This window comes from Empidonax traillii, unplaced genomic scaffold (genome assembly GCF_003031625.1).
Source record: "Empidonax traillii isolate 1590-97213 ecotype Southwest subspecies unplaced genomic scaffold, ASM303162v1 scaffold505:size591145, whole genome shotgun sequence".
Lineage (NCBI taxonomy): Eukaryota > Metazoa > Chordata > Aves > Passeriformes > Tyrannidae > Empidonax > Empidonax traillii.
In genome coordinates this window covers 23,916-46,582 of record NW_020955698.1, presented here as the reverse complement: position 1 = coordinate 46,582, position 22,667 = coordinate 23,916, and the positions used below count along the sequence as shown (strand labels likewise).

Here is a 22,667-nt window from a genome sequence, read left to right as displayed (position 1 = left end):
GCCCTCCTGGCCGGGGCCCCGTCAGGGCTGTGAGCAGCAGCGGCACGCGTTTGTCCCGCGGGGCCTGTCGCGATAGAGCAACAGCTATCGCTGTCGCGGCTGCGGCGGCGCCGCCCCGCCCTCCGCCGTCACGTGGCCCGCGCCTCACGTGAGCGGGGCGGGGCGAGGGCCCGGCGGGGCCCGGGCCGGGAGCGGCGAGCGGGGCTGGGGAGAGAGGAAGAGAGATCCCGGTGAGTGCGGACCATGGGGTGAAATCCCGCTGCCCTGGGGAGTACGGACCGTGCGGTGATAGCCCAGTGTCCCAGGGAGTATGGGCCGGCCCGGGGGAATATCCCGCTGTCCCGGGGAGGTTCTCCCGGCGCTCCCGCGGGCAGGACGCAGTGCCGGGATAGGGGGTGGGGGGGAGGGAGATGGTCCCGGGGAGGGTCCGGGCCCCAAAAGCCCTTGGCTCGGGCAGGGTCTGTCCAGCCCCGCGGAGGGGCCGTGGGCGGTGTGAGGGTCTCGGGTGACCCCATCCCGGAGCGGAGTGTCCTGCTCAGCCCGGTGTTCCCGGCGGGCTCTGCTTGGCAGGGAGCACCCACCTTCCCTTCTCCTTGGGACGAAAGAATGTGCTCTCTGGAGCTTCGGAAAGGGCCCCGTTGTCAGTCTGCAGAGAAAGCCTGGTCGGGAATGCGGAGGCACACGGAGCCTTTTTACCGCTTCCGAGCTGCTCAGCTCGTCCCTCTGACACATCTGACTTAGCGTCTTGCCTCGTGTCGCCTTGTGCCACCTTATGATGGCAGCGCTCTGTGCACAAGTCCCTCCTTTCCAGCGTTTTCGTTACAAACACAGTATAAATGTTCTGGGAAAGGGCAGAAAGTTGTCTGTGATGCTTTGGGGTAAAATCTTGAGAAAACGAGCAAGAGCAAAACAGCTTTAACTGGTGCTTCTCTGTGTGCATATTCTGGAAATTGCACGTAATTAGTGGAAGGTTGCTTAAAATCTTTCATGCAGTCAGCAAAGATTGTATTTCTGTACTTAAATACTTGTCAAACTGCGTTTCTGGATGTAAATAGGCCAAGATTTGGTAACGTGGGAGGTAGTTGTGTGTATTACAATGCACTACTGTGTGAGTGCAAGCACAATTTGAATAGAAATTAATTATATTATAGTGTATTTCCTTATAGAGGAAAGTCATGAAGGCCTTTTACTTCCAAGGTGGCAAATCAGGGAAGCAGAAGTCAGCATTGCATGTCATTTGCTGTTTTATTCTTATTTTCACTTGTATAATGCATTTCACGTTGTTCTGCCAAGTAATTTGAGACCAAGCTGAAGAGTGAGGAGCCCTAGTTGGCCTTGGTATGTTCACATAATAATAGCTTGTACATTATATTCTGTTCCTAATACTTCCCAGGGAACATTCATGTTCTCCAAAAATCTGACTTGAAGAGGTAGTGGAAGCTCACAAAAAAGTAAAAGGATTTGCAAAGGATTTGTCTCAAGTCCTATAATACTCCTGTTAGAAATGAAGCAGAATGCTTTCAATATGTACTTTTTTTTTCCCCGTGCAGTTTGTATAGAAATAAATCCCGAGAGCAATTTCCATCGTCTGCTGACCAAGCAAGGCTCGTTAAGAGTCTTGAGCAACGTGAATTGCAGCCTGTTTAGAGTGTCACGTAGCTCTGACATTCATTGCAGATGCACAGTTTCTCTCTCAATGATTAAACCTCGTATATCCACGAGATTTTCCAGTATATCTCCTATCTGGCTGTGCTTTAAGTGGCTCTGTTTGCCCATGAACCCTATAAAAGCTCCTTCTGTGCTGGGTGCTGTCTTCTGAAGCGCTTTTTAAGCCCAAAGGTGAGGTGATGCAGCTTTTTCCTTTCTTGCTGCCCTTTGCTCTTTTCCCCAGGTCCCTGCACACCTCTGGGGACAGGCACCTTTTTCCATCTACTGTAATTAGTGATTTAGCTTTCTGCTGCCGTTAATGCAGCCAGCTGATAGCACCTGGCCATTTGGAAATTTAATAAAATCCAAAGGCTGTCATTAAACCTGGCAGCTTCTGTTTCTGGTGTTTGTGTCGTATTTACCTCTTTAAGTTTCAGCAGCTATAAATTACATCTGAAACCATAAAATATAATGTCAGGCAGAGAACCTTGGTGAAGGCTGGCTGTGGACCCTCAACCTTCCGTGTCCCTGCTGATCCCAGAACAGAACACTAACTTAAAAGGATATATCCATGATAACTTTATTTAAATTTATTTATTGGCAGTCATTTGCCATGAAGTCAGTGGTAATTGCTGAGATCTTTGGTCAACTTTTAAAATATTTCTCAGCACCTGCAGAGCTTTTTGGGTGTTGCAGAAGTTTGTTGGCTGTTTCAGCTGCATCTGCCAGAACCATAACTGGACTTTGTAGGATGGGGTTCTCTTTTGAGATAATTAATATATATATATATCTGTGTGTATTTATATGTATAACAAATGGAGTGAGGAATCACACAGATGGAGTGATGGATGACAAGAGAAAAAAGAAAACCAGGATTAAATTGTTATTCATACACCTCTTGTGTGCATCTAGTCCTAATTTATTGGTGCAACAGAGATTTTTCAGCCTGCTTAGTTTTGAATTTTCTTCATTTCATGCTGTCAGGAGGAGGAAATATGACACAAAATATTTCTTTCAAGTTACAGCTGAAGTATTTTTACCAGGAAGCACTTGTGAGGGAGGCAGAGCGTTAGAATTGGAATGGAACATGACAAGGTACTGTCTGAGCTGTGTAAATGTGTATTTAACTGCCTGTCCTGGGCATTCTGTAAGGGGAGGAAAAAGGATTGTGTGTTCTCAGAGTCGCCGTGTAAACCCTGTGCTTTGTTCTGAGAACAAGATTTCTTTGAAGCATCAGGAGCACTGGAAATTCAGACAATGAATTCAGAAATGTCAGTGAGGCTGTACAGAAAATTGAGACTGTTAACGAGCTGGTTCTTAATTCAGAGTTAATAATATAATGTGACTGATGTGAAGAGGCAGTAATGCTCTCAAATGGCTTATTTACGCTTGGACACATCTCATTTTTTAAGAGAACAGCCTGTTTTTAAAATTATATAAAAACTGTTAGCAACTTGCAAGCATGTAAATAAAAGTCCTTGTTGGTTGTATTCCCCAGCAGCAGAGAGCTGTGAGTGATGCTCATGTCACAGAGGTCCAGGGTGTTTCCTAACTGAGAGCCAGACAACAAAAAGAAGAGACAGTTTGGTCCAACTGATGAATTCTGTTGATGGAAGCTCTGAATTCAGTCCTAGTATTCTGGGGCCTTGAGGGGCAAAAAAGAAAAAAGAAATTTGCCTTTTTTTTTTTTTTTCTTTCTCTTTCCTTATGTCTTTATGCTTTTTGCATGTTTGAATTACAGTCTCTTCCAGGACAGGATATTCTCTGCTGTGTTTATGAACGAGCAGCAGAAGGGCAAGGAAGCAGATTGAGAAAATGGAGGAAATACTTTATGCATACAAACCATAATAATAATAGATAGGAAAGAAGCCTAATGTTATTTTCACATATATAAGCAATTGGGGTTTTAATGCATCGGTGGGCATTTGGTAGCAGTGCTGATGGTTAATGCAGTCCCTTCAACAGTGCTGGTTCACTGGCCACAGTTTCACAGGCTGCTGTTTCTTTAACACATATCCTAGTTTCTGTAAAAATGGATATTTCTGTACTGTAGTTTGCCTAAGAACAGGCAAGTCAGCACGCTCTGACTTAGAGCTGTTTCCCACTTCTAAGGCAGCATGTTGCCAACCTTTGATTGTTTTAGATGGCAGCTCACAGCTAAAGCATTTCCTTATTTTTGTTTTCCAGATACAGCGGTTGTGCAGGTTGTCAGGGCAGTACAGGTTGATGCTGTCCCTGAAATGCTTTCAAACTCCTGTCTGTCCAGACCTGACTGGAGGACAGGTGGTCTCTGTCTGTGATTGTCTGTTGTGGCCCATTTTAATCAGTTCTGGGTGCCTGGTTGTGCTCACAGAGTGCACTGTAAGTCAAGGACTTCTTGTGACTTTATTTGCACTTCAGGCCTGGGGGAATATCGGGCTGCTCCCAGACTGTGGGGTTACAACAACGTCTTTGTTTGCTCTGTGAGGACTGAGCATTCCTTAGGGAAGAGCTGAGGTCATCAGGGAGGATCCCATTGCACCGGGACACAAAGCAGGTGTTTCCTTGGGTGACTTACAGAGTTGTTTAAGGTACCTCCAAGCGTGCAGACGAGTCTGAGAAAGAACCTGCTATATCAAGCTTGCTTAAAATACACACTTCTGCTGATTGATAATTCCTGTGTCAGGTGACAGTTCTGGGTGCCTGTAATGTGTGAATATTTGCATACAAACACTTGTGTGTGTGAGAGGTGAGATCTGTAATAACTCTTCAGGTGTGCTTGTCTTATTTCTGTTCTTGGCAGGGTTGAGATGGATTTCATCTGTTGGAAAAGTCACTAATTCCCAGTTTTATACTGTCTTTGCTTCTTGTTAATTAAGTTTCAACATTTAGTTTTGTGCATCAGGGAGGTAAAACCTGTTCCTATGATGAAACTTCTCGTGTTCTTACATGGTTTGTAACAACTCGAAGTGAAACCAGAAACTTCCAGACCTTCTGTAACAGGGAACAGCTTGGAAATGTCTCCAAGAAGCAAGAAAACTAATTTTACCCAACGTTGTTAATGTAATTTAGTTTTCCAAGATAGGCCTTCAGGATAAGCAAAATGAGTTAAGCAGGTCTTAACTTCAGCTCTTCAGTTAGTCATCACATTTTGCTGCTTCCACTGCAGCCAGACATTAAGTGGGATCATTTTCCTGGTCACTAACCTCTCTGTCATTGGAAAAATAATGCAGATTTTCGAAATGTTAAGAAAAAAATCTGAAAATCACTTCTTTTGCCCTCTTTTCCCCTCAGTCACTAAAGGGTTTATTCATTTAGCAAAAGGAATCCTTTGCAATGGCTGTTATCTCTCCAAATTAATTTCACTTAGGTTCAGTAATTTTTTCTGGGCATGTTTTTATGACTGACATTATAATGATACTCTTCAGAGTATCTCCCTGTACAGCTTTGCTCATATTTTAATATCTACTCGAGTTCCTTGTGGCTCAGTGTGACATTTGTTAAATCACAGACTCGTGGAGTGGTTTGGGTTGGAAGGGACCTTAAAACTCATTCCAGTCCCTGCCATGGGCACGCCTTCCACTACATCCCTGTTTTCATTTCAGTCCTTGTGAGGTGATTTAAGAACCAGAGTCTTCCTTGTTTTTAAGCCACCAGCAATGAGAAGACTTGAGTAGGAATTGACAATGGAGGCCCAATCCGTGGTCATTGGCGTGGAGGGGATGACCTGCAGTTCCTGTGTTCAGACCATCGAGCAGCACGTGGGGAAGATGGATGGAATCCATAACATTAAAGTAAGTAATGATGTCACTGTTTCTTACAAAGCTTTGTCCTTGTATGGGAAACCACGATAAATTTTGCACCAAGGGAGGAAAATAATGTGGGAAGAGTGTATTCTGAATGTTTCAGGGGAAGCTGGTGTTGGAGATCCATTAGTGGAGTTCTGGTAATATAACAAAAAAACAAGTGCTTACTTACCTGCAGTGGGAGCTAAGTCATTATCTGCTGCTCTTAATTAATTTTCTGCTTTACAGTTAATTCAGTATTGTGGAGTAAAGTGAAAAAAAAAAAGGTAAGAGGCAAGAACAATAAACTTTAAAATAAAATAAAGCAAAAGCCTAAGAACTTGCACTGGTGAAAAAAGGGAGCTGTCCTTGTCCCTTGTGCTGCACAAATGTCAGTATTTGCTCAGAAGCCTTTTCTGTCCAGCTGATGGGGCACTGAGGTCACTTGCACAGGTTCAAAAGTGTTTGTGGGCTTGAGGTGTCCAGGTAATTGTGGGGTAGTTGACTCACCATGAAAAAAACCCTCTTCTGTTGTGATCCATGAAATAGGAGTGGCAGGAAATCCAGGTAACATAGGAAAGTCTTGACAGGTCTTTCAAGCATCAGAAGTTTCCTTTCCTTTGTACTGTCCTTGAGGAAATGAGAGAAAGGGCAGCAGAACTGTAATCCTGAACTGCTCACAAAATCCAGGTTTCCTTGGCCTGCCTTGATTATAACTTTTTCTCTTAGCTGGGAGGAGAGATCAGTATTTTGTTAGTGTTGTTTCGGTCTTGGGCAAAACAGTGAACTGTAGAGTGTTCCAGGGTGAGCTGATCATCCCTGTACAGTACATAATTTCATAGTAGATTTATTAATGGAAACAATTGAAAAACTGGGAGACTGCTATTAATTTTGTGACCCAGTCTGTGGTAGAAAGAACAGTCTTTTCAATATCAGCAACAGAAAACTGCGAAGTTTAATTATTGAGTAGCTGTGTTCTGAAATCGTGCTGTACTAGTGGTGGATTTTACTCCAAAGAAAGCAGTACCTTCCTGGTTTCATCAAAAGTTAATTTCTATTTTAGTAGAAATGCCTTTAACAAACACTTTCCTTCTCAGAACTGGGCCCATTGTCCTTATTTGGGGTGCATGTGATCATCACCTGTAGCTGGTTTTGAAGGGCTCATTGTTGGTGCACTTTCCCTGCAGAGGCAGGAGGTGCAGTGGTTCAGTGAAATTCCTTTTGCCTGACGCAGATGTTGCTGTGCACACGTGGGAATGTTGGTGAAGAGCAGCAATATTGACAGGACACATAATTTCCCATCTTCCTTCCACTGCAGTGGAGCTTTGATGGGAGTCTGTGCTCTGACACCAGGACCTTGGGGCACTGAACTGTGCGTGGTGAGACTGGTCACTGGAGTCAGATGGAGGCCAAAAGCAGCCTGTAAAATAACCCCAGATAACTGGATTTCAGAATCCTCCCTTTCTCATTTTTCTAGCAAAAAATGTCATCTCGTCAGCCTTGTGTTTTCTCAGCTATTTCTGAGAATGTACAGTTGACTTCAGGTAGAAGAGGGAGGAGAGATTTCTAATTTACTTAATTCAAGACAATGTGCATCCCATACTGTCTTTTACATGAGGAATGAGGCAGATTTTTAAAAGGACAATATTAAGAGTTTTGTATTTAGGTTTTAAGGTAAATTCCCAAAGCTGAATACTGTTTCAAAAACTGTATTACAGAAATGTAGCCTGAGTAGAACAGGACTCTGAGAAACGTTAAGAGGACATATTTAGTAATGATCCTTTTTACAGCATCAGAGCTACGGTTCAGTCATCATTTGACTCAGAAAATTCTCTGAGAACACTAAAACAGGGTTTTGTTTAGTGATTATGAGTCAGGTCAGCAAGGGGTGGGAATGTTAGATGGCTAATACAGACAAACAGCTGCTCAGATTATTTCGCCTCCAACTGCAATGGAACCAATAAATGTCCACGTTGCTAATCCTGCAAGGGCCCATAATTGGGACAGAAATGAGGAGAGGTGGTTCTTAAAAGTATTTAACTGATTTAATTTCATCATGACTGTGATCTTTAGGTTGTAGCTCTGCCCAGAGGAAGGACAGAATTGAATTGGCAATGTGTTGGGCCTCTGGCAGGCTTCGTTTTTTTCCTTTTGGAAACTGCAATTATTATATTTGATTTATCATCCCTTGGGAGAAAATTAAATTGAGGATATTTGTACCATCTACTGGGAAAGGTTAATACCAAATCAGGATGTCCCTGGATCACCAAAATGTACAGAGAGAGGAAAAAAAGCTTCGTCTATCAGGCTTCCAAATCGAATTTTGTTCAGTGAAGTCTGGTGCAGGTTTTTGCTCACAGCAAGTTACCAGCCTGTGCCTCCCATGCCTGGAAATGCTGGGCTCCTTGCACTGCCACTTAGAGCTGTGGTTTTTTTTCCAGGAGTGTTTGCTTCCATCCTCGTAGCCTGAGGGTAATTACTGCTAACTGCATTAGAATTGCTGCAAACTGATTTGAATTTTTTCTGTGGGCTCTTTTGGGTTAATCATCATCATTCAGGAGGATTTGGCTCTGGAAGTTTCATTAAATGCGTTGGGGCTGTCTGGATGTCGTAAGTGAAAGTGGCCAGACGGACTTGGAGAGGATTGTGAAACAGGGGGTAAGGGCTGGCATCTCTTCCTTCCAGCCCGGCTGTTGCACAGAAGTCACTCAGTGGCTGCTGGTGTGGCTTTGCTCCTCCAGGTGGGGAGTGAGGAGTAAAGCTATGCTGGACAAGTGCTGCTAATTTTTGCAAGTAAAAAGTCTCATGCAGTCGTAGTGATTCTCTGTCTTGCAGTTTGGTCAATTGTTGTGTCTGTTGCCTCCCAAGGTCTCCCTGGAGGATAAGAATGCCGTCGTCATTTACGACTCCAAGCTCCAGACTCCAGCGAGCCTGCAGGAAGCCATCTATGACATGGGATTTGATGCTGCACTGGCTGACCCAAACCCACAGCCTGTCTTAACTGACACTGTTTTCCTCAGCATCCCTCCCCGGTCGGCCCTGACTCCCAGGCAGATCTGTGCCACGCTGCTGAACAACAAAGGCATCCTGGACGTGAAAGTCTCCTCTGACCAAAAAACCGCCGTGGTGACTTTCATTTCTTCCATCATAAACGGCAGGCAGATTATCCAGATGGTGCCAGGAGCAGATTTAAACATCTCTGCAGCAGAGGGGAGCCCTGGAACTCGGGAGGACTCCGGCTGGTCTCAGGCCAGCAGTGCTGTGCTGCGCCTGAAGGTGGATGGGATGACCTGTCACTCCTGCACCAGCACCATCGAGGGCAGGCTCGGAAAACTGCAAGGAATTCAGCGGGTTAGAGGTAAAACCTTGGTGTGCCTTCATGTAATTTGGCCATGCTGTCCTTCAGTGGCATTGTGGAGATGTGGGAGAGCTGAGTGCGTGAGTGTTTGTGGTGCTGGGTATTTCATCACGTTTGATTTGAACTAGAAGTGAGGAAACGGGCCCAAATTGTGGGGAGGCCGTTGCTGTTACATGTGTGACAGACAGTATCCAGTGGTTGCTTTGTATCTTGGTTGGGAGCCTGGAATAGTTGTGCTCCATAACTTCATTACCAGTTATAGAAACCTCTAACACAGGATGTTGTTTTTATGTTTTAATTGATGTTAGTTTATCTTTTCTGTTAAACTAAAAATTTTTATTGTCATGTATATAATTGTATCTAAAATGCAAGATCAATTTATCTGTATAATTAGCTTTGGCATTAACATATTGCCACAGGACCTAATAAAAGGATAAATTTAATAAGAAGTACTGATGCCATTTGTGGAAGTCCTTGGGAAAGAGCAAAAAACTGAGGAAAAGAGGAGTTGAAAATTGTTGTAGTACTAGACAAAAAATGGTTGAAGAACTAAGCTGTTTGATATTTACCAAACCAATGGAATCTCCTTTGTTGCATTTGCTTCTCTGACCATTTCAAGTGTTCTTGGAAAGCCTTGCCAAGACCTGTTGGTGTGCTTGTTATGTTTAGAGCAGTAACACACACTTCTGTTCATTTATTTCTTCAATTCCAGTGTCTCTGGACAATCAGGAAGCTGTTGTTATCTACCAGCCTCACCTGATCACAGCAGAAGAAATAAAACAGCAGATTGAAGCAGCGGGTTTCACGGCATCCTTCAAGAAGCAGCCCAGAGCCCTGAAGCTCAGCACAGCTGACCTGGAGAGGCTGAGGAACGCCCAGCCCAAAGGCCCTGAGGCAGCACAGAGGGAACCCTGCAGTGGCACTGGGACCACGACAGTTGTGTTCAGGGTCGATGGGATGCACAGCAATTCCTGTGTCCTCAACATCCAGGGCGCCGTCTCAGCACTCCCGGCGGTAACAGGTGTCGTCGTTTCATTGGAGAAGAAATCTGCTGTTATCAACTATAACCCAAACCTAATCAGCGTAGACAGGCTGAGGGAAGCCATAGAGGCCGTGTCTCCTGAGAGGTTCAAAGTCAGCCTTCCCGAGGAGCACGACAGTCTGACACTTATCCCCACGCTGGCGTCTCCCCTGAAACCTCAGCCGGCTCTGAAGGATCCCAGCCAGCCACTCACTCAGGTCGTGGTGGTCAATATTGAGGGGATGACCTGCAGCTCTTGTGTGCAGTCCATCGAGGGAGTCATATCCCAAAAGCCAGGTGTGAAATGTGTCCGTGTGTCCCTCTCCGATGGCAGTGGGACCATAGAATATGACCCCCTGCAGACAAGCCCGGAGGAGCTGCGGTCCTCGATAGAGGACATGGGATTCGATGCATCTCTGCCAGGTAATGACATATTAAACTTGGAAATTCAAAAGGCTTGTCTGGATTTTTTTCAGCCTTGGGTACAACTTAAGATGAAATTCAGCAGCTGACACACACTTTGTGCTTGCCAAGTGAAGCTTTCTGTCTTTTCTGCCAATGAGATAATTAGAGATCCATGCACAGCCTTTAATACATCAGATTAATTAAAATGATTGAGATGCCTGGAAGTATAAATGTCAGATAAATATTTGTGTTCAAATACAGTTCCTGTTTGCTGCTCTACAATATTCATGGCATGAATATGGAATTGTAGCTTTGCTAGCTGTGAAGAATAATTTGGATTGCTGTGCTGAAGTTTCTTTAATATTGAATTATTTAAGTCTTGGCTCCTGTGGACTAACTAGTGAAGGGAAATTTAACCAGGCTCAGGCATGACTGAGGAGTCTGAAGAGAGTGGTCATCAGTGAGAATGTTAAAATGATGATGCTGTGGGAGAACCCTGGTCAGCAGCTCAGCACCAACCACCCATGAGGGGAGGGGGAAGAGAAGGGTATAAGAGGAAAACGTTATGGATTAGATAAATATAAGTTTACCAGGTAAAGCAAAAGTTACCCCTGCAAGCAAAGCAAGGAATTAGTTAACTCCTTCCCGTGGGCAGGCAGGTGTTTGTCCATCTGTGTGGGTTGGCTGTCCTAGGTGTGCCCAACCCAAATTCTCACCCCCACCTCCAGCAAACACGAATGGGAAGAGAGGCTTCCCGAGGGAACAGGGAAGCTCCACTTGTTGATCCAGTAAGATTAAATATCAATAAATACAGTACATGAGCTGTTCTATGGCAGTAGCTGAAGAAGTGGTTGGGTGCTCCCATTTAATTCCTTTTGCCCTGCTCCTGCACAGACACAGCATTCCCTGAATTCTGTAAGGAACAGATGTCTGGAGTTCCAGAGGTCAAAATCACCGACTTTGCTTATGAAACATGCACTTGCTTACAGATTCAGCTTTGTGCTCCAGGTAAACTCAATAAAATTGTGGGTAAAACTAAGGTTGCAGTGCAGACATTCCACTGACAGCCTAGAGAAGAGGACAAAGGATGTGTAACAGAACAGAGACGATGAAGAAAGGCAAGAGGAAAAACAGTAACAAAACAATGAGTTAATCAGTGGCCCAACCCTTTGTCTTGATTTCTGTTGCTGACTCTCCACTGACAGACAGGTGGATGGATCTGATTGACAAGGCACTGCAGTTTCCATTTTCAGTGTAAATGCAGAGCAGTCTGTAGTTGCAGCTCACACCTCACTGCGGTGGCTGCTCACGTGGTCATGACCTGCAATCTCCTTTCCAGCGAAGGCAGAAGTGCCTGTGGCCAGAGCTCAGCCCTCACCTGAAGCACAGCTGGACTCTCACAGACCTGACCCCTCCTCCAAAGTGCCCCCAGCCCAGCTCGGGAGGCAGGACACGAAGACCCTCTCCAAGTGCTACGTGCAGGTGACAGGAATGACGTGTGCTTCGTGCGTGGCCAACATCGAGAGGAACCTGAGGAGGGAAGATGGTAAGATGTGTGTCAGTGCCAGCTGTTACACTTCTGTTTGTTTGGGAGAATCCATCTGGCTTTTGCACAGCACTTTTGGTGGCTGGGCTGTCAGGAGAAGGGCACTGCAGGTGTTCCAGGAGGGAGAACTGCTCACCTCCAGCCCACAGGATGGGAACAGGGTCGTTCCTGCTGCTTTATGGACATGCTGGCCAGGGAGTGCCCTCCCAAAAACAGCACCTGAGCGCTCCAGAGAGGGTAGGGATCAAATACAGATCCTTTGGAAAGGAAAACAAATCTTTCCTACTGGAGGGAGGTGCCCAGGTGTGCGTTCCAGCTCTGTGTGTGCTGGGGAGGGAGTTATTAGAGAGGGACAGTATTAGTGTGGATTAAAGAGACACAAGTTAATTTTAGCTCTGGCAGTCAGGACATGCCTGTCTGATTAAACAAACGGCTGCATGACTGTGATGTAGCAAACAGTCATTAATGCAGACTGTGTTTAATTATTGTAATGAAGGTGGATGTATTCCAGGTTGACCTGGATTTTAATTATTTCAGTATACGATAGGACTGACTGTTAGCCCTGCCCTTTCTCCTGCTTGTTCTGCCTTGAAGAAAAGGCTTCTAGAAATAGTAAATGCAGATCAGGAAAAGATACAGCGCTGTATTTTAGAAGAACTTCTTTGCAGTAAAAATAGATCATCTTTTTTTCATATAGCATGGACAGAATGTTTGTAATTAGACTGTTAGAAACATGCCTTTCATGCTTTTATCTGTCACACCTACACTGAGGTGCTCTGGTTGTGTTGTTGGTTTATCTTCCAAAAATCAGCATGTTTTGCTTTATTTACAACACGGTACCTTTCCCAGTTTCATCTTGTGTCGTGCCCTCATGTTACCATAAGCGCAGGATTTTTCTTGAGCCTGATCTGTTGCTCACACATTTTTGTTGCCCAGGAATCCACTCGATCCTTGTGGCCCTGATGGCAGGGAAGGCAGAGGTGAGGTACAACCCTGCTGTCACACACCCGTCAGCCATCGCAGAGCTCATCCGGGAGCTGGGCTTTGGAGCCACCGTGATGGAAAACTGCGGGGAAGGAGATGGAGTTCTGGAGCTCGTTGTAAGTTAGTGATTAAAACCCCACACCCTCGGCTTCTGTCGCTTTTATCTATTGTGCAAGTGTTCCACTTGCTGAAGTTTAATCACGTAATAGAGCTTAATTCAGGAAAAGAATATCAGAGTACCTCAGGTCTGTCTCACAAATACTGTCTGGTCCTGCAGACTCTGCTGGCTCACTGCTGCTACACTGAAGGCAGAGAAATAGTCCTGTATTTTTCTGATTACTCTTCTTATTGCCACAATTTACTTTTTGAAGTTGAGTCTGGACCCAGGTCTGAGCTTGAAGAGCCAGCAGAGCCTTAGCAGGGCTTAGCACTCTGGTCTCTTTGCTCTGCTTCCTCTAGGAGGGCTGGATGGGCCCCCGAGCAACACGATTTTTGGGAGGCATCCCTGCCCATGGCAGGGGCTTGGAACTAAATGGTCTTTAAGATCCCCTCCAACCCAAACCGTTCTCTGATTCTGAAGCTCATCCTTCACTAGAGCTCCATCTCAGCTCTTCAAACCCCAGAACAAAGCAATAAATAAGGCAGGACGGTCACAAGGACTTTTCCTGCTTTTTAAGATGCATTTACCAGATAAGCTGAGGTTTTGATAACAGGAAGGAACCTTTGTTTTTCAGGTGAGAGGCATGACATGTGCCTCTTGTGTGCACAAGATAGAATCCACCCTCATGAAGACCAGTGGTGTTTTGTACTGCTCGGTAGCTCTTGCAACCAACAAAGCACACATCAAATATGACCCTGAGGCTGTTGGTCCTCGAGATGTTATACAAGTGATCAAGGTGAGATTCATTTAGGCTCCAAGCCTTGTAAAATATCCACTATCCTATCTAAGTTACACACCCCAGAAACAGAAGGGAAGGCTGTTAAAGTGAAAAAGTAGATCTGTCTTCTTCCATCTGCTTTCTTCTCAGTGTAGGTGTTTGTAACTAATACTGTGTTCTGGCTCAGAAATGCTCTGTTACAACTTGGCCTAAAGCTTTTAAACAGAAATACTATAAAAACCAGGCTGTGGTAGAGTTGGAGATAGCAGCTATGGGTTTGTAGAAAAATAGATCACATTTAAAAATTAAGTGCTGTAGCAGGTGAGAGGTGAAATATGTTTCTCAGCTTTCTGCCTCGATTTCTCTTATGTCTGTGCTTCAGGAAAAACCATTTTGGAAAGCCACATTTTAGAAAAGCATTTTGTTCTAGAAAGGTTGATTTTTACAACAGATTGCTTCTCTCTCTTTGCAAGGTAACTAAACAATAGTAACTATCGTATCAGAAATGTTAATAAAGTAAACAAGGGTAAGGCTGGCAGCATATCAGTAATCTGGCAATAACTGACCACAAAGTGTATGTTAAAACTGACTGTTCTCTTTTCTGTTACGCTTTTTTTTCCTTAGGATTTAGGTTTCACTACGTCCTTAGTCAAAAAGGATAGATCTGCTAGTCATCTGGATCACAAACAGGAAATCAGGCAGTAAGTATTCCTGAACATATTTAGATTCTGTAAATATCTTTGATTCTTCTTTTTTAGTCAACCATAAATTTGTGGAGTTTTTTGTGGCTGTCCAGAGTTGCTGGTTGAAAAGTTCTCCAGCACTTGACTGCAATACAAGTTGTTTTTTCTTTCTTTCTCCTTTTCAATCCAAGGTGGAAAAGGTCTTTTGTCGTGAGCTTCGTTTTCTGCATCCCTGTCATGGGGCTGATGATTTACATGATGGTGATGAACAATCATCCTTCGGATGCTCACGCACATCAGAACATGAGCAGTGAGGAGAGGGAGGCCCCTCACCCCTCCATGGTCCTGGATTACCAGCTCCTGCCAGGATTGTCTGTTATGAATTTCCTGTCCTTTTTGCTCTGTGTCCCTGTACAGGTAAGTGGGGTTATGACAACTCCTGGTTTGTTGGGCTTAAACACTTAACCTGGAAGGCTGGGAAGGAAGTAAATTTGAAAAGTGAGTCCAATGCTGATGCCAAATGCCTTTGAGGTCGTTACCTGCTTTTGCTGTTGCCAAAATAATTGGTGCCAGAGACTGTGGTGGGCAGGGCAGTCAGTGCCCAGGGGCTGGGCACCCGAAAAGCACCTGAGGCAGCTGCTGAGCCACCCCAGTGGCCACGGGGAGGAGGTGGGAGTTTGCTCAGGAAGAGGTGGTGAAGGCAAAGAACACAAATCACTCCTGTGTCTCCCTCTCTGGTGGAAATGCTGTGTGTGTTTTACAAGTCGTGTAAAACACCCTCCGTTGCAGGTGTTTGGAGGATGGCACTTCTACATCCAGGCCTACAGGGCACTGAAACACAGCACTGCCAACATGGATGTGCTCGTGGTGTTGGCCACCTCCATTGCCTTCCTCTACTCCTTCATTATTCTGCTGGTGGCGATGGCTGAGAAAGCAAAAGTGAACCCTGTGACGTTCTTTGACACCCCCCCAATGCTGTTCGTGTTCATCTCGCTGGGCCGGTGGCTGGAGCACGTGGCAAAGGTGAGGAAGATGAAAATCCACCAGATGTCGTGTCTGTTTAAAACAATGTCCCATGAGAAAGCTTTGTTGGGTTCTTTGAACCTTCTGTGCTGTATAAATCATCTTAAGTAACTGAACCGGTAAAAACCTGAAGTGACTTGTTATCCATCTGTGTTTTCTTACTAGGGTAAATTGCAACACGTGCAGTTGTCATTTACCCAGCTTTTTTTTTTTTTTTTTCAATAGTATAGTCAGCAAAATATGAAAATTATTATTCTAGGGTAAAACCTCAGAAGCCCTGGCAAGACTAATTTCATTACAAGCTACTGAAGCTACTATTGTTACCTTGGGCCCTGATAACGTTCTTTTAAGGTATCTTGCTTTGGCATTTGCTTTTTCTGTTGTTCCTTTTTTGCTGTTAATATGCTTAATTCGCAGACAAATGTTACCATTTGATAGAGCCATGAAGCAAATAACTTCAAATTTGCTGGCAGATAAAAATGCTAAAATGCAGAAGAATTAACATTGCTCTGATGTGGTTTATTGACTTACTGCTGATTTTTGCTGTGATAAGACAATTAGTGGGTTTCCTTAACTGGAAAGTAAATAAAATTATGATAAAATAGTCATAGTCCTCTTTAAAATGGCCTTTTTTTCTGTTAATTTTTGTATGCATTAAGTGTGTCGAGCAGTGGGATTGTGCTTTGTGAGTAGTGGCAGCTCCTTTGGCACTGGGTCACTTCGGTTACACCTCTTACTAAACCACATTTCCATCATTCCAGTGAAGAGCAGGTCGATGTGGAGCTGGTTCAGCGGGGTGACATCGTCAAAGTGGTCCCAGGAGGCAAATTCCCAGTGGATGGTCGTGTTATTGAGGGACACTCCATGGTAGATGAATCTCTCATCACAGGTGAGCATTTGCTTTCTGCAGATGTAAAAAACGTTTTCCTTCCGACAAACCTGAGGAAGGGAAGGTGAAGCTCACGTTCTCCCTCCCATGAGGAGTTGGGGGCTGTTACAAAGGTCCATTTTTCAGCAGTCTGCTGTTGCCCCTCCCTCAGGTGAGGCGATGCCTGTGACCAAGAAGCCTGGCAACACAGTTATTGCAGGTTCCATCAACCAGAACGGGTCCCTGCTGATCACAGCGACCCACGTGGGAGCGGACACCACCCTGTCCCAGATTGTGAAACTCGTGGAGGAGGCCCAGACCTCAAAGGTAGAGTATCAACAAACTCACATCAGGGATCAGCACACCACATCACCTGGGGAGTGGCTGAGTTTGCTTAGATCTGAATTGCAGCTGCATAAGGAAGATTCTTGCTGAGGAAGGATTTGATGGAGGCTCCTGTGCCAATCCTCATCCTCTCATGAAGGCATCTCTAATTATAATTAAACTGTGGCAAGCCAAGTGTGCTGCAGCAGCTGTGAGTGTGTCTGGCACACAGGGGAGTCACTATGATGCTGCTGAGTCACCTGTCTCTCCTTCCCAGGCTCCCATCCAGCAATTTGCAGACAAACTTAGTGGCTACTTTGTTCCCTTTATTGTGGCTATCTCTGTGGTTACCCTCCTTGCCTGGATTATAATTGGGTTTGTGGATTTTGGAATAGTGGAAAAGTACTTTCTGGTGAGTAAATCTCCTTAAACACCTTCTGAAATATTTCAAAAACAGCCTTGCAATTCTGTTAGACCGCAGTGGTTCCCTTTCTGAATTGTCCTTGCAGGCAGTTGCTGACTATTATTGTTCTTGTTATTACAGTTTTACATTATGTATTTTTTTAATGCTGTATCACTCCTATATTTATACTTAAAGAAAGAATCCACAGTAATTAATCAACTCCTGGAAGTTAGTATTTAAAAAAAAAAAAAAGTTAATTAAAAAAATGTAGATACTAACATCAAAAATTACCCACCATCCATCCCTTCTCTCTGGAGAAAAGAATTCCCTTGTGTCACAAGCTCCAGGTCTGCATCCAGCTCTGTTAGCAGAGCTCTGTGTGAATTCATCTTCATTCCAGATGCCAGAGGAGGGTCAGGATCCCAGCCTGGACTTTAGGGTTGCTTAGATCACAGGTCTCTTGGTTCAGGAGTACTTCTGATTAGAATTTATTACTTTCAGGAAACCAGTCTTCATGTCATACCTGGTTGTGTTTTTTCTTCCTTACTGTATTGATACAGTATCTTCTATTACATCAGGAGGTGAAAGTTATGGCATGGGGTGCCTTGTTTAGGAAAATGTCCTGTAAATAAAACAGTCGTGGGTATATGCAGTATAGAACAGAACTTGGTTAATTAGTCATGGATTTACTCATTACTCCGAGCTTTTGTATAATTTGTCCACGCTTCAGTTTTAATAGTAATAGTTTAGCTGATAGATGTGCAGGTTTTCCCCACCCCCACGGCAGTGTGCAGTTGAATGTGTTGTTTTTATGGCTCAGCCTGTCCCTGACCGCCCCCTGTGCCCTCTGCAGGGTTACAGTGCCAGCATCTCCCCGGCAGAGGTGATCATCCGCTTCGCCTTCCAGGCCTCCATCACCGTGCTGTGCATCGCCTGTCCCTGCTCCCTGGGCCTGGCCACCCCCACGGCCGTCATGGTGGGCACGGGCGTGGGGGCCCAGAACGGCATCCTCATCAAGGGGGGGGAGCCCCTGGAGATGGCACACAAGGTGAGGGGTGGGGGCATCGCTGCAGGGGCTGCCCAGCCCGCTCCGGGGGGGTTTGCCAACTGCTGTGGGAGCAGACAGTGGAATATCCTGAGGTGGGCCCGGCAGGGTCGCTCTGTGTGTGTCAGGGGTGTCGGTCACCGGTCTGTGTCGATAAGGTCCTTTAAAAGCTGCACCTTAAAGTTTGTTTCACTGAATCAGATCTCCCCGTTGCGCTGCAGGTGAAGGTGGTTGTGTTTGACAAAACAGGGACCATCACCCACGGGACTCCAGAGGTGATGCAGGTGAAGTTTCTGGTGGAGGGTAACCAACTGCCTCGTCATAAACTGCTGGCAATAGTGGGGACTGCAGAGAGTAACAGTGAGCACCCTCTGGGAGCAGCAATAACCAAATACTGCAAAAAGGTGAGTTAGTCGTACAGGGGAGCAGTTTGTGTTCCAGAAGAGCCTCTCTTGCAGCACTTGATAAATCACTCAAGGCTATTCTTGCATATGGAGCATTTACTGTATTTATTTGGGAAAGCTGAAAATTGTGGGGCCACATAAAGTGCTTCCTACCATATTAGGTGGGTGCTCAAAGTTAGATTTTGATGATTGATTAGTTCCCTCTTCCTGTTCGTTTGAGTGCACTTTATTTTGTGGGCTTTGTAAATACAATGTGCTTTTGTAATATATTTAAAAACTTCCTCCCTTTCCATCCTTTCTCTCTAGGAACTGGACTTGGAAACCCTTGGGACATGTACAGATTTTCAGGTAGTTCCAGGCTGTGGCATTAGTTGTAAAGTCACCAATATTGAAGCATTACTCCACACGAAAAATAGAATGGTTGAAGAAAACAATATTAAAAACGCAACTCTCGTGAAAATTGAGGAAAATGCAGATGAATCAGTGCAGCCTGCTTTGATTATTGATGCTGAGCTACCAAGTAAGTTAATTCTCCTTTAGAGGATAAAAGGAAGAATTTTTGCTTTTGTGCCTTTAGGATCCTCCAGAGTAAGGTCACTTATTTTTGTCCCAAGGAACTGGGCTGGCATCAAGGCACACATTATTTAGTTGGTCGTTAGTTTATTTTGTGCTCACACATCACTCAGAGCATTTAAATTAAACACAATTTCAAGTTACATATTGAATATGGGGCTGGAAAATCATACAGGAGTTGTCTGTCAGCTCTCTCTGGTTTTACTATACTTTATCCCAAGTTACCACATGCTTGCCAAAATTAGGTATATTTGCACAACTGGGTGGTTTTCACTCACAAACAGCTCGTTGTTAGATCTCTTTCAGCTGCATTGGGCTGTTACATTAGAAGGGCTAAGAAGGGGACTTGGTCCTTTAGTGTTGTTTGACTTGGGATTTTTGGTCCTCTGACACGGTAACTACCCAGCACTGATAAAATATTGGTGTCTCTCCCATCCAGAACACACGAGGAGTTCAGCAGGGCAGGAGGGATTAGGAAAACCATCTCTGTTTGAATTCTCTGCGATGCTCTTTCGCTGCATGCTGAGAGAACCTGGGTGGGATTATCTGAAAGGAAGCTCCTTAGTTAATCCACGTGATGGTAGGATTGTGGTTTTTCTTCTTTCAGCCACTGTGACTGCTCAGAAATACTCTGTTCTCATTGGGAACCGGGAGTGGATGACCAGGAACGGGCTCCTGGTGAGGAGCGAGGTTGATAAGGCCATGATGGAGCACGAGCGGAGGGGCCGCACGGCCGTCCTGGCAGCTGTGGATGGTGAGTGAGTTCAGCGCTGCTGCTTTGTTCTGAGCTTCATTTGTCACTGAATGCCACGGAAAATATCGCATAAATAGGAATTATTAACTGGGGATGTCATAGCAGTTATACCTGAAGCAGAATAGTGGGATGAAAAGAGGTCATTAACCAGTTTTGCAGCACTTTGCTGTGAGAAAGACCTTGTCTTGCCTTTCTTGGCTGACAGGAGAGTTGGACACGAGCAAAGAGTTCAAAGAGAGCAAAGGGGAAGAGAGGAGAGAAAAGGTATTCTTTTTATTCTGGTTGGATAGTCCATGGTCTGTATTGCTTTAAACCTTGCTGCCCTGATACCTGTTCTCATTCTTTTTGCTGTCAATATTACTGGGTTTGGAACTGGTCTTACTGGGGGGGAAAAAAGTTACTTTTTTGTTTCCTTCTAAAGGAGTAAACATCTTCATTACAAACACTTTCCTTCTGTGTTTTTAGGAGTGCTGTGTGGCTTGATAGCTATTGCTGATACTGTGAAGCCAGAGGCTGAGCTGGCAGTCTACACTTTGAAGAGCATGGGGTTAGAAGTTGTCCTCATGACTGGTGACAACAGCAAAACAGCCCGATCCATTGCCTCTCAGGTGAGCTGGTGCTCCTGTGTCTGGCTTTGAAGCTGGGCTTGTTGTGGCACGTTGATAATTCTGGTGGCTGGCATAGAACTGGTCTGTTGTGAAAGATGGCAATGTAAAAAAATTTGGAATGAGGAGGGAGGGAGAATGCAAGAAGCCTGTCGCATTATTCTGGGCGGAAGCTTTAACAGGGCCTAGAAAAGCTGCAACACAGTCGCGTCCTTTCTCTCTCCTCAGGTTGGCATCACCAAAGTGTTCGCTGAGGTTCTTCCCTCCCACAAAGTGGCCAAAGTGAAGCAGCTGCAGGACGAAGGGAAGCGGGTGGCGATGGTGGGGGACGGCATCAACGACTCGCCGGCCCTTGCCATGGCCAACGTGGGCATTGCTATTGGCACGGGCACTGACGTGGCCATTGAGGCAGCTGACGTGGTGCTCATTAGGGTAAGAACTGAAAGTGAGCTGGAAAGAGGGGTTAGAGTGCTCAGGAGGTGCTGAATGATGCACATCTCCATAAACCAGGAGGACTGGAGCAGAGATTGTTTTCATCCTGTTTGTTTAGTGTAGTGCTGGTTATTCTATGAAGGGAACTTCCCAGTCTTCTGGGAACTGCAGGTTTTGGGGTAATTAAAGCTTGAGAGGGGGCAAAGCAGGAAAAATGACCTGATCCTTGGCAAACACAAATTGTATTTGTCCCACGGCACCTCCGGGTTTACAGTCACGAGGTTACACATCAACACCTGACAGACTGTGGTCAGTGCTTGGAGCTGTGCTGTGAGGTGCTGTGTACATCACTGGGGTTATGATGACACCCAGAATAAGGTTGGCACTGACTGACTGGGCTCTGCAAACAGACCAGAGCAGCCTACAAAGAGTACTTACTACACAGTGACACCTGGTGTGGGGTACTTGGCTTTAAAACAAGGGTATAAAGACACTGCACGGGGGCCTTTCTTTCCCTCTGACTTCTCCAACAAACATAACTTGCAGGATGACTTGATGGATGTGGTAGCAAGCATAGATTTATCAAGGAAAACTGTGAAGAGGATCCGGATTAACTTTGTCTTTGCTCTGATTTACAATCTCATTGGAGTTCCCATCGCTGCAGGTACGTGAGTGTCTCCCTGCACTAAGATTGGGCCCAGTGAGTAGAAGGTTGCAGTGATTTACTGCTGTGTGGGAGAGTTTCCATTTTCTTTACTTCTGGCTGTTGGTAAGGGCAGAGGTCTCTGCCTGGGCATGTTGCAGTGGGATATTTGTGAGCTGTCCTCCTCCCACACTATGGATATGCTCAACACATCAAAATAACTTCAAGATAAAAGGTTTGTTGAAGGAGCCTGACCCTGTGAACAAGCAGCTTTACTGCAGGGTGGGCAGGACATTCCTCCTCTGAGTTTCAGAGTGTGCAGGTGGCACACCCAGGTGTGGATTCAGCTGAAGTTCCAGCTGAGGCAGAACACAAATCTTTATGTATTAAATATTTGTCGTTTAAATTAAAATCCTCTTTGTTAACACATTGAAATACAACTAAAACTGGACAGTCTGTGGGAAACTGTAGGTGTTAACACATGAATAATGGAGTGTTCCTGCTCTGAACTTTCTGTTGTTTGTTTTTTCTAGGTGTCTTCCTGCCCATTGGGTTGGTTTTGCAGCCCTGGATGGGATCTGCAGCGATGGCTGCCTCCTCTGTCTCTGTGGTTCTTTCTTCTTTGCTGTTAAAGATGTGAGTAGGGACAGGTTTGAAGTTTGGGTCTTTCACTTAGAGTGGCAGAAGATAAGGGTGGGACTACAAGAGATTTCAAAGCCTTTTGAAGAACAGTTCAGGCAGGTCTGTTTAGCAGGCAGCAGTGCTTAAAAATGTCGTTTCTAACTTGCAGAGGGATGTACAAATCAGCAGTGTGTTCAGAATGGAAAATTCCTTTATGGTCTTTGTGGATTTGGGAGAAACCTTGTCAATCAAATTATAAATGGCTCTGGCTTGTGCACAGTCACAGCACATGGGCAGGTTTTATCCATATCTCAGTGTACTTCACTTCAACCTGAGAGGTGTTATGTTTTGTTTTTTCCTTCCTTAGGTACCAGAAACCAAGACCTGAGAAACTGGAGTTGAGGGCCCGTGGGCAGATGAGGCACAAGAGCCCGTCGGAAATCAGCGTCCACGTGGGCATCGATGAGGCTGGGCCTGGCTCTCCCAAACTGAGCCTGATGGATCGAATCCTGCACTACAGCAGAGCCTCTATAAACTCCCTCTTCTCAGACAAGCGCTCGGTGAACAGCATCGTCCTCAGTGAGCCGGACAAGCATTCACTTCTGGTGGGGGATTTTGGAGAGGACGATGACACGGCGCTGTGAGAGCCTTGAACTCTCTCCTCCCACCCCCACCAAGGCAAAACA

General features: G+C 45.3%; 1 protein-coding gene across 1 annotated transcript; it reads left to right on the top strand.

The window, feature by feature from the left end:
* Positions 1 to 169: 169 nt before the first annotated feature.
* On the top strand, positions 170 to 22,667 carry ATP7A (ATPase copper transporting alpha). Its single transcript, XM_027896627.1, has 23 exons — positions 170 to 258; positions 5,276 to 5,420; positions 8,280 to 8,769; positions 9,482 to 10,202; positions 11,524 to 11,741; positions 12,678 to 12,841; positions 13,460 to 13,621; positions 14,228 to 14,304; positions 14,478 to 14,703; positions 15,076 to 15,309; positions 15,569 to 15,660; positions 16,071 to 16,198; positions 16,350 to 16,504; positions 16,779 to 16,913; positions 17,758 to 17,952; positions 18,171 to 18,353; positions 18,660 to 18,873; positions 19,534 to 19,680; positions 20,146 to 20,288; positions 20,514 to 20,717; positions 21,264 to 21,381; positions 21,894 to 21,996; positions 22,349 to 22,667. Exons 2-23 carry the CDS (start codon positions 5,313 to 5,315, stop codon positions 22,623 to 22,625), a joined length of 4,494 nt encoding a protein of 1,497 aa, XP_027752428.1. The 5' UTR covers positions 170 to 258; positions 5,276 to 5,312; the 3' UTR covers positions 22,626 to 22,667.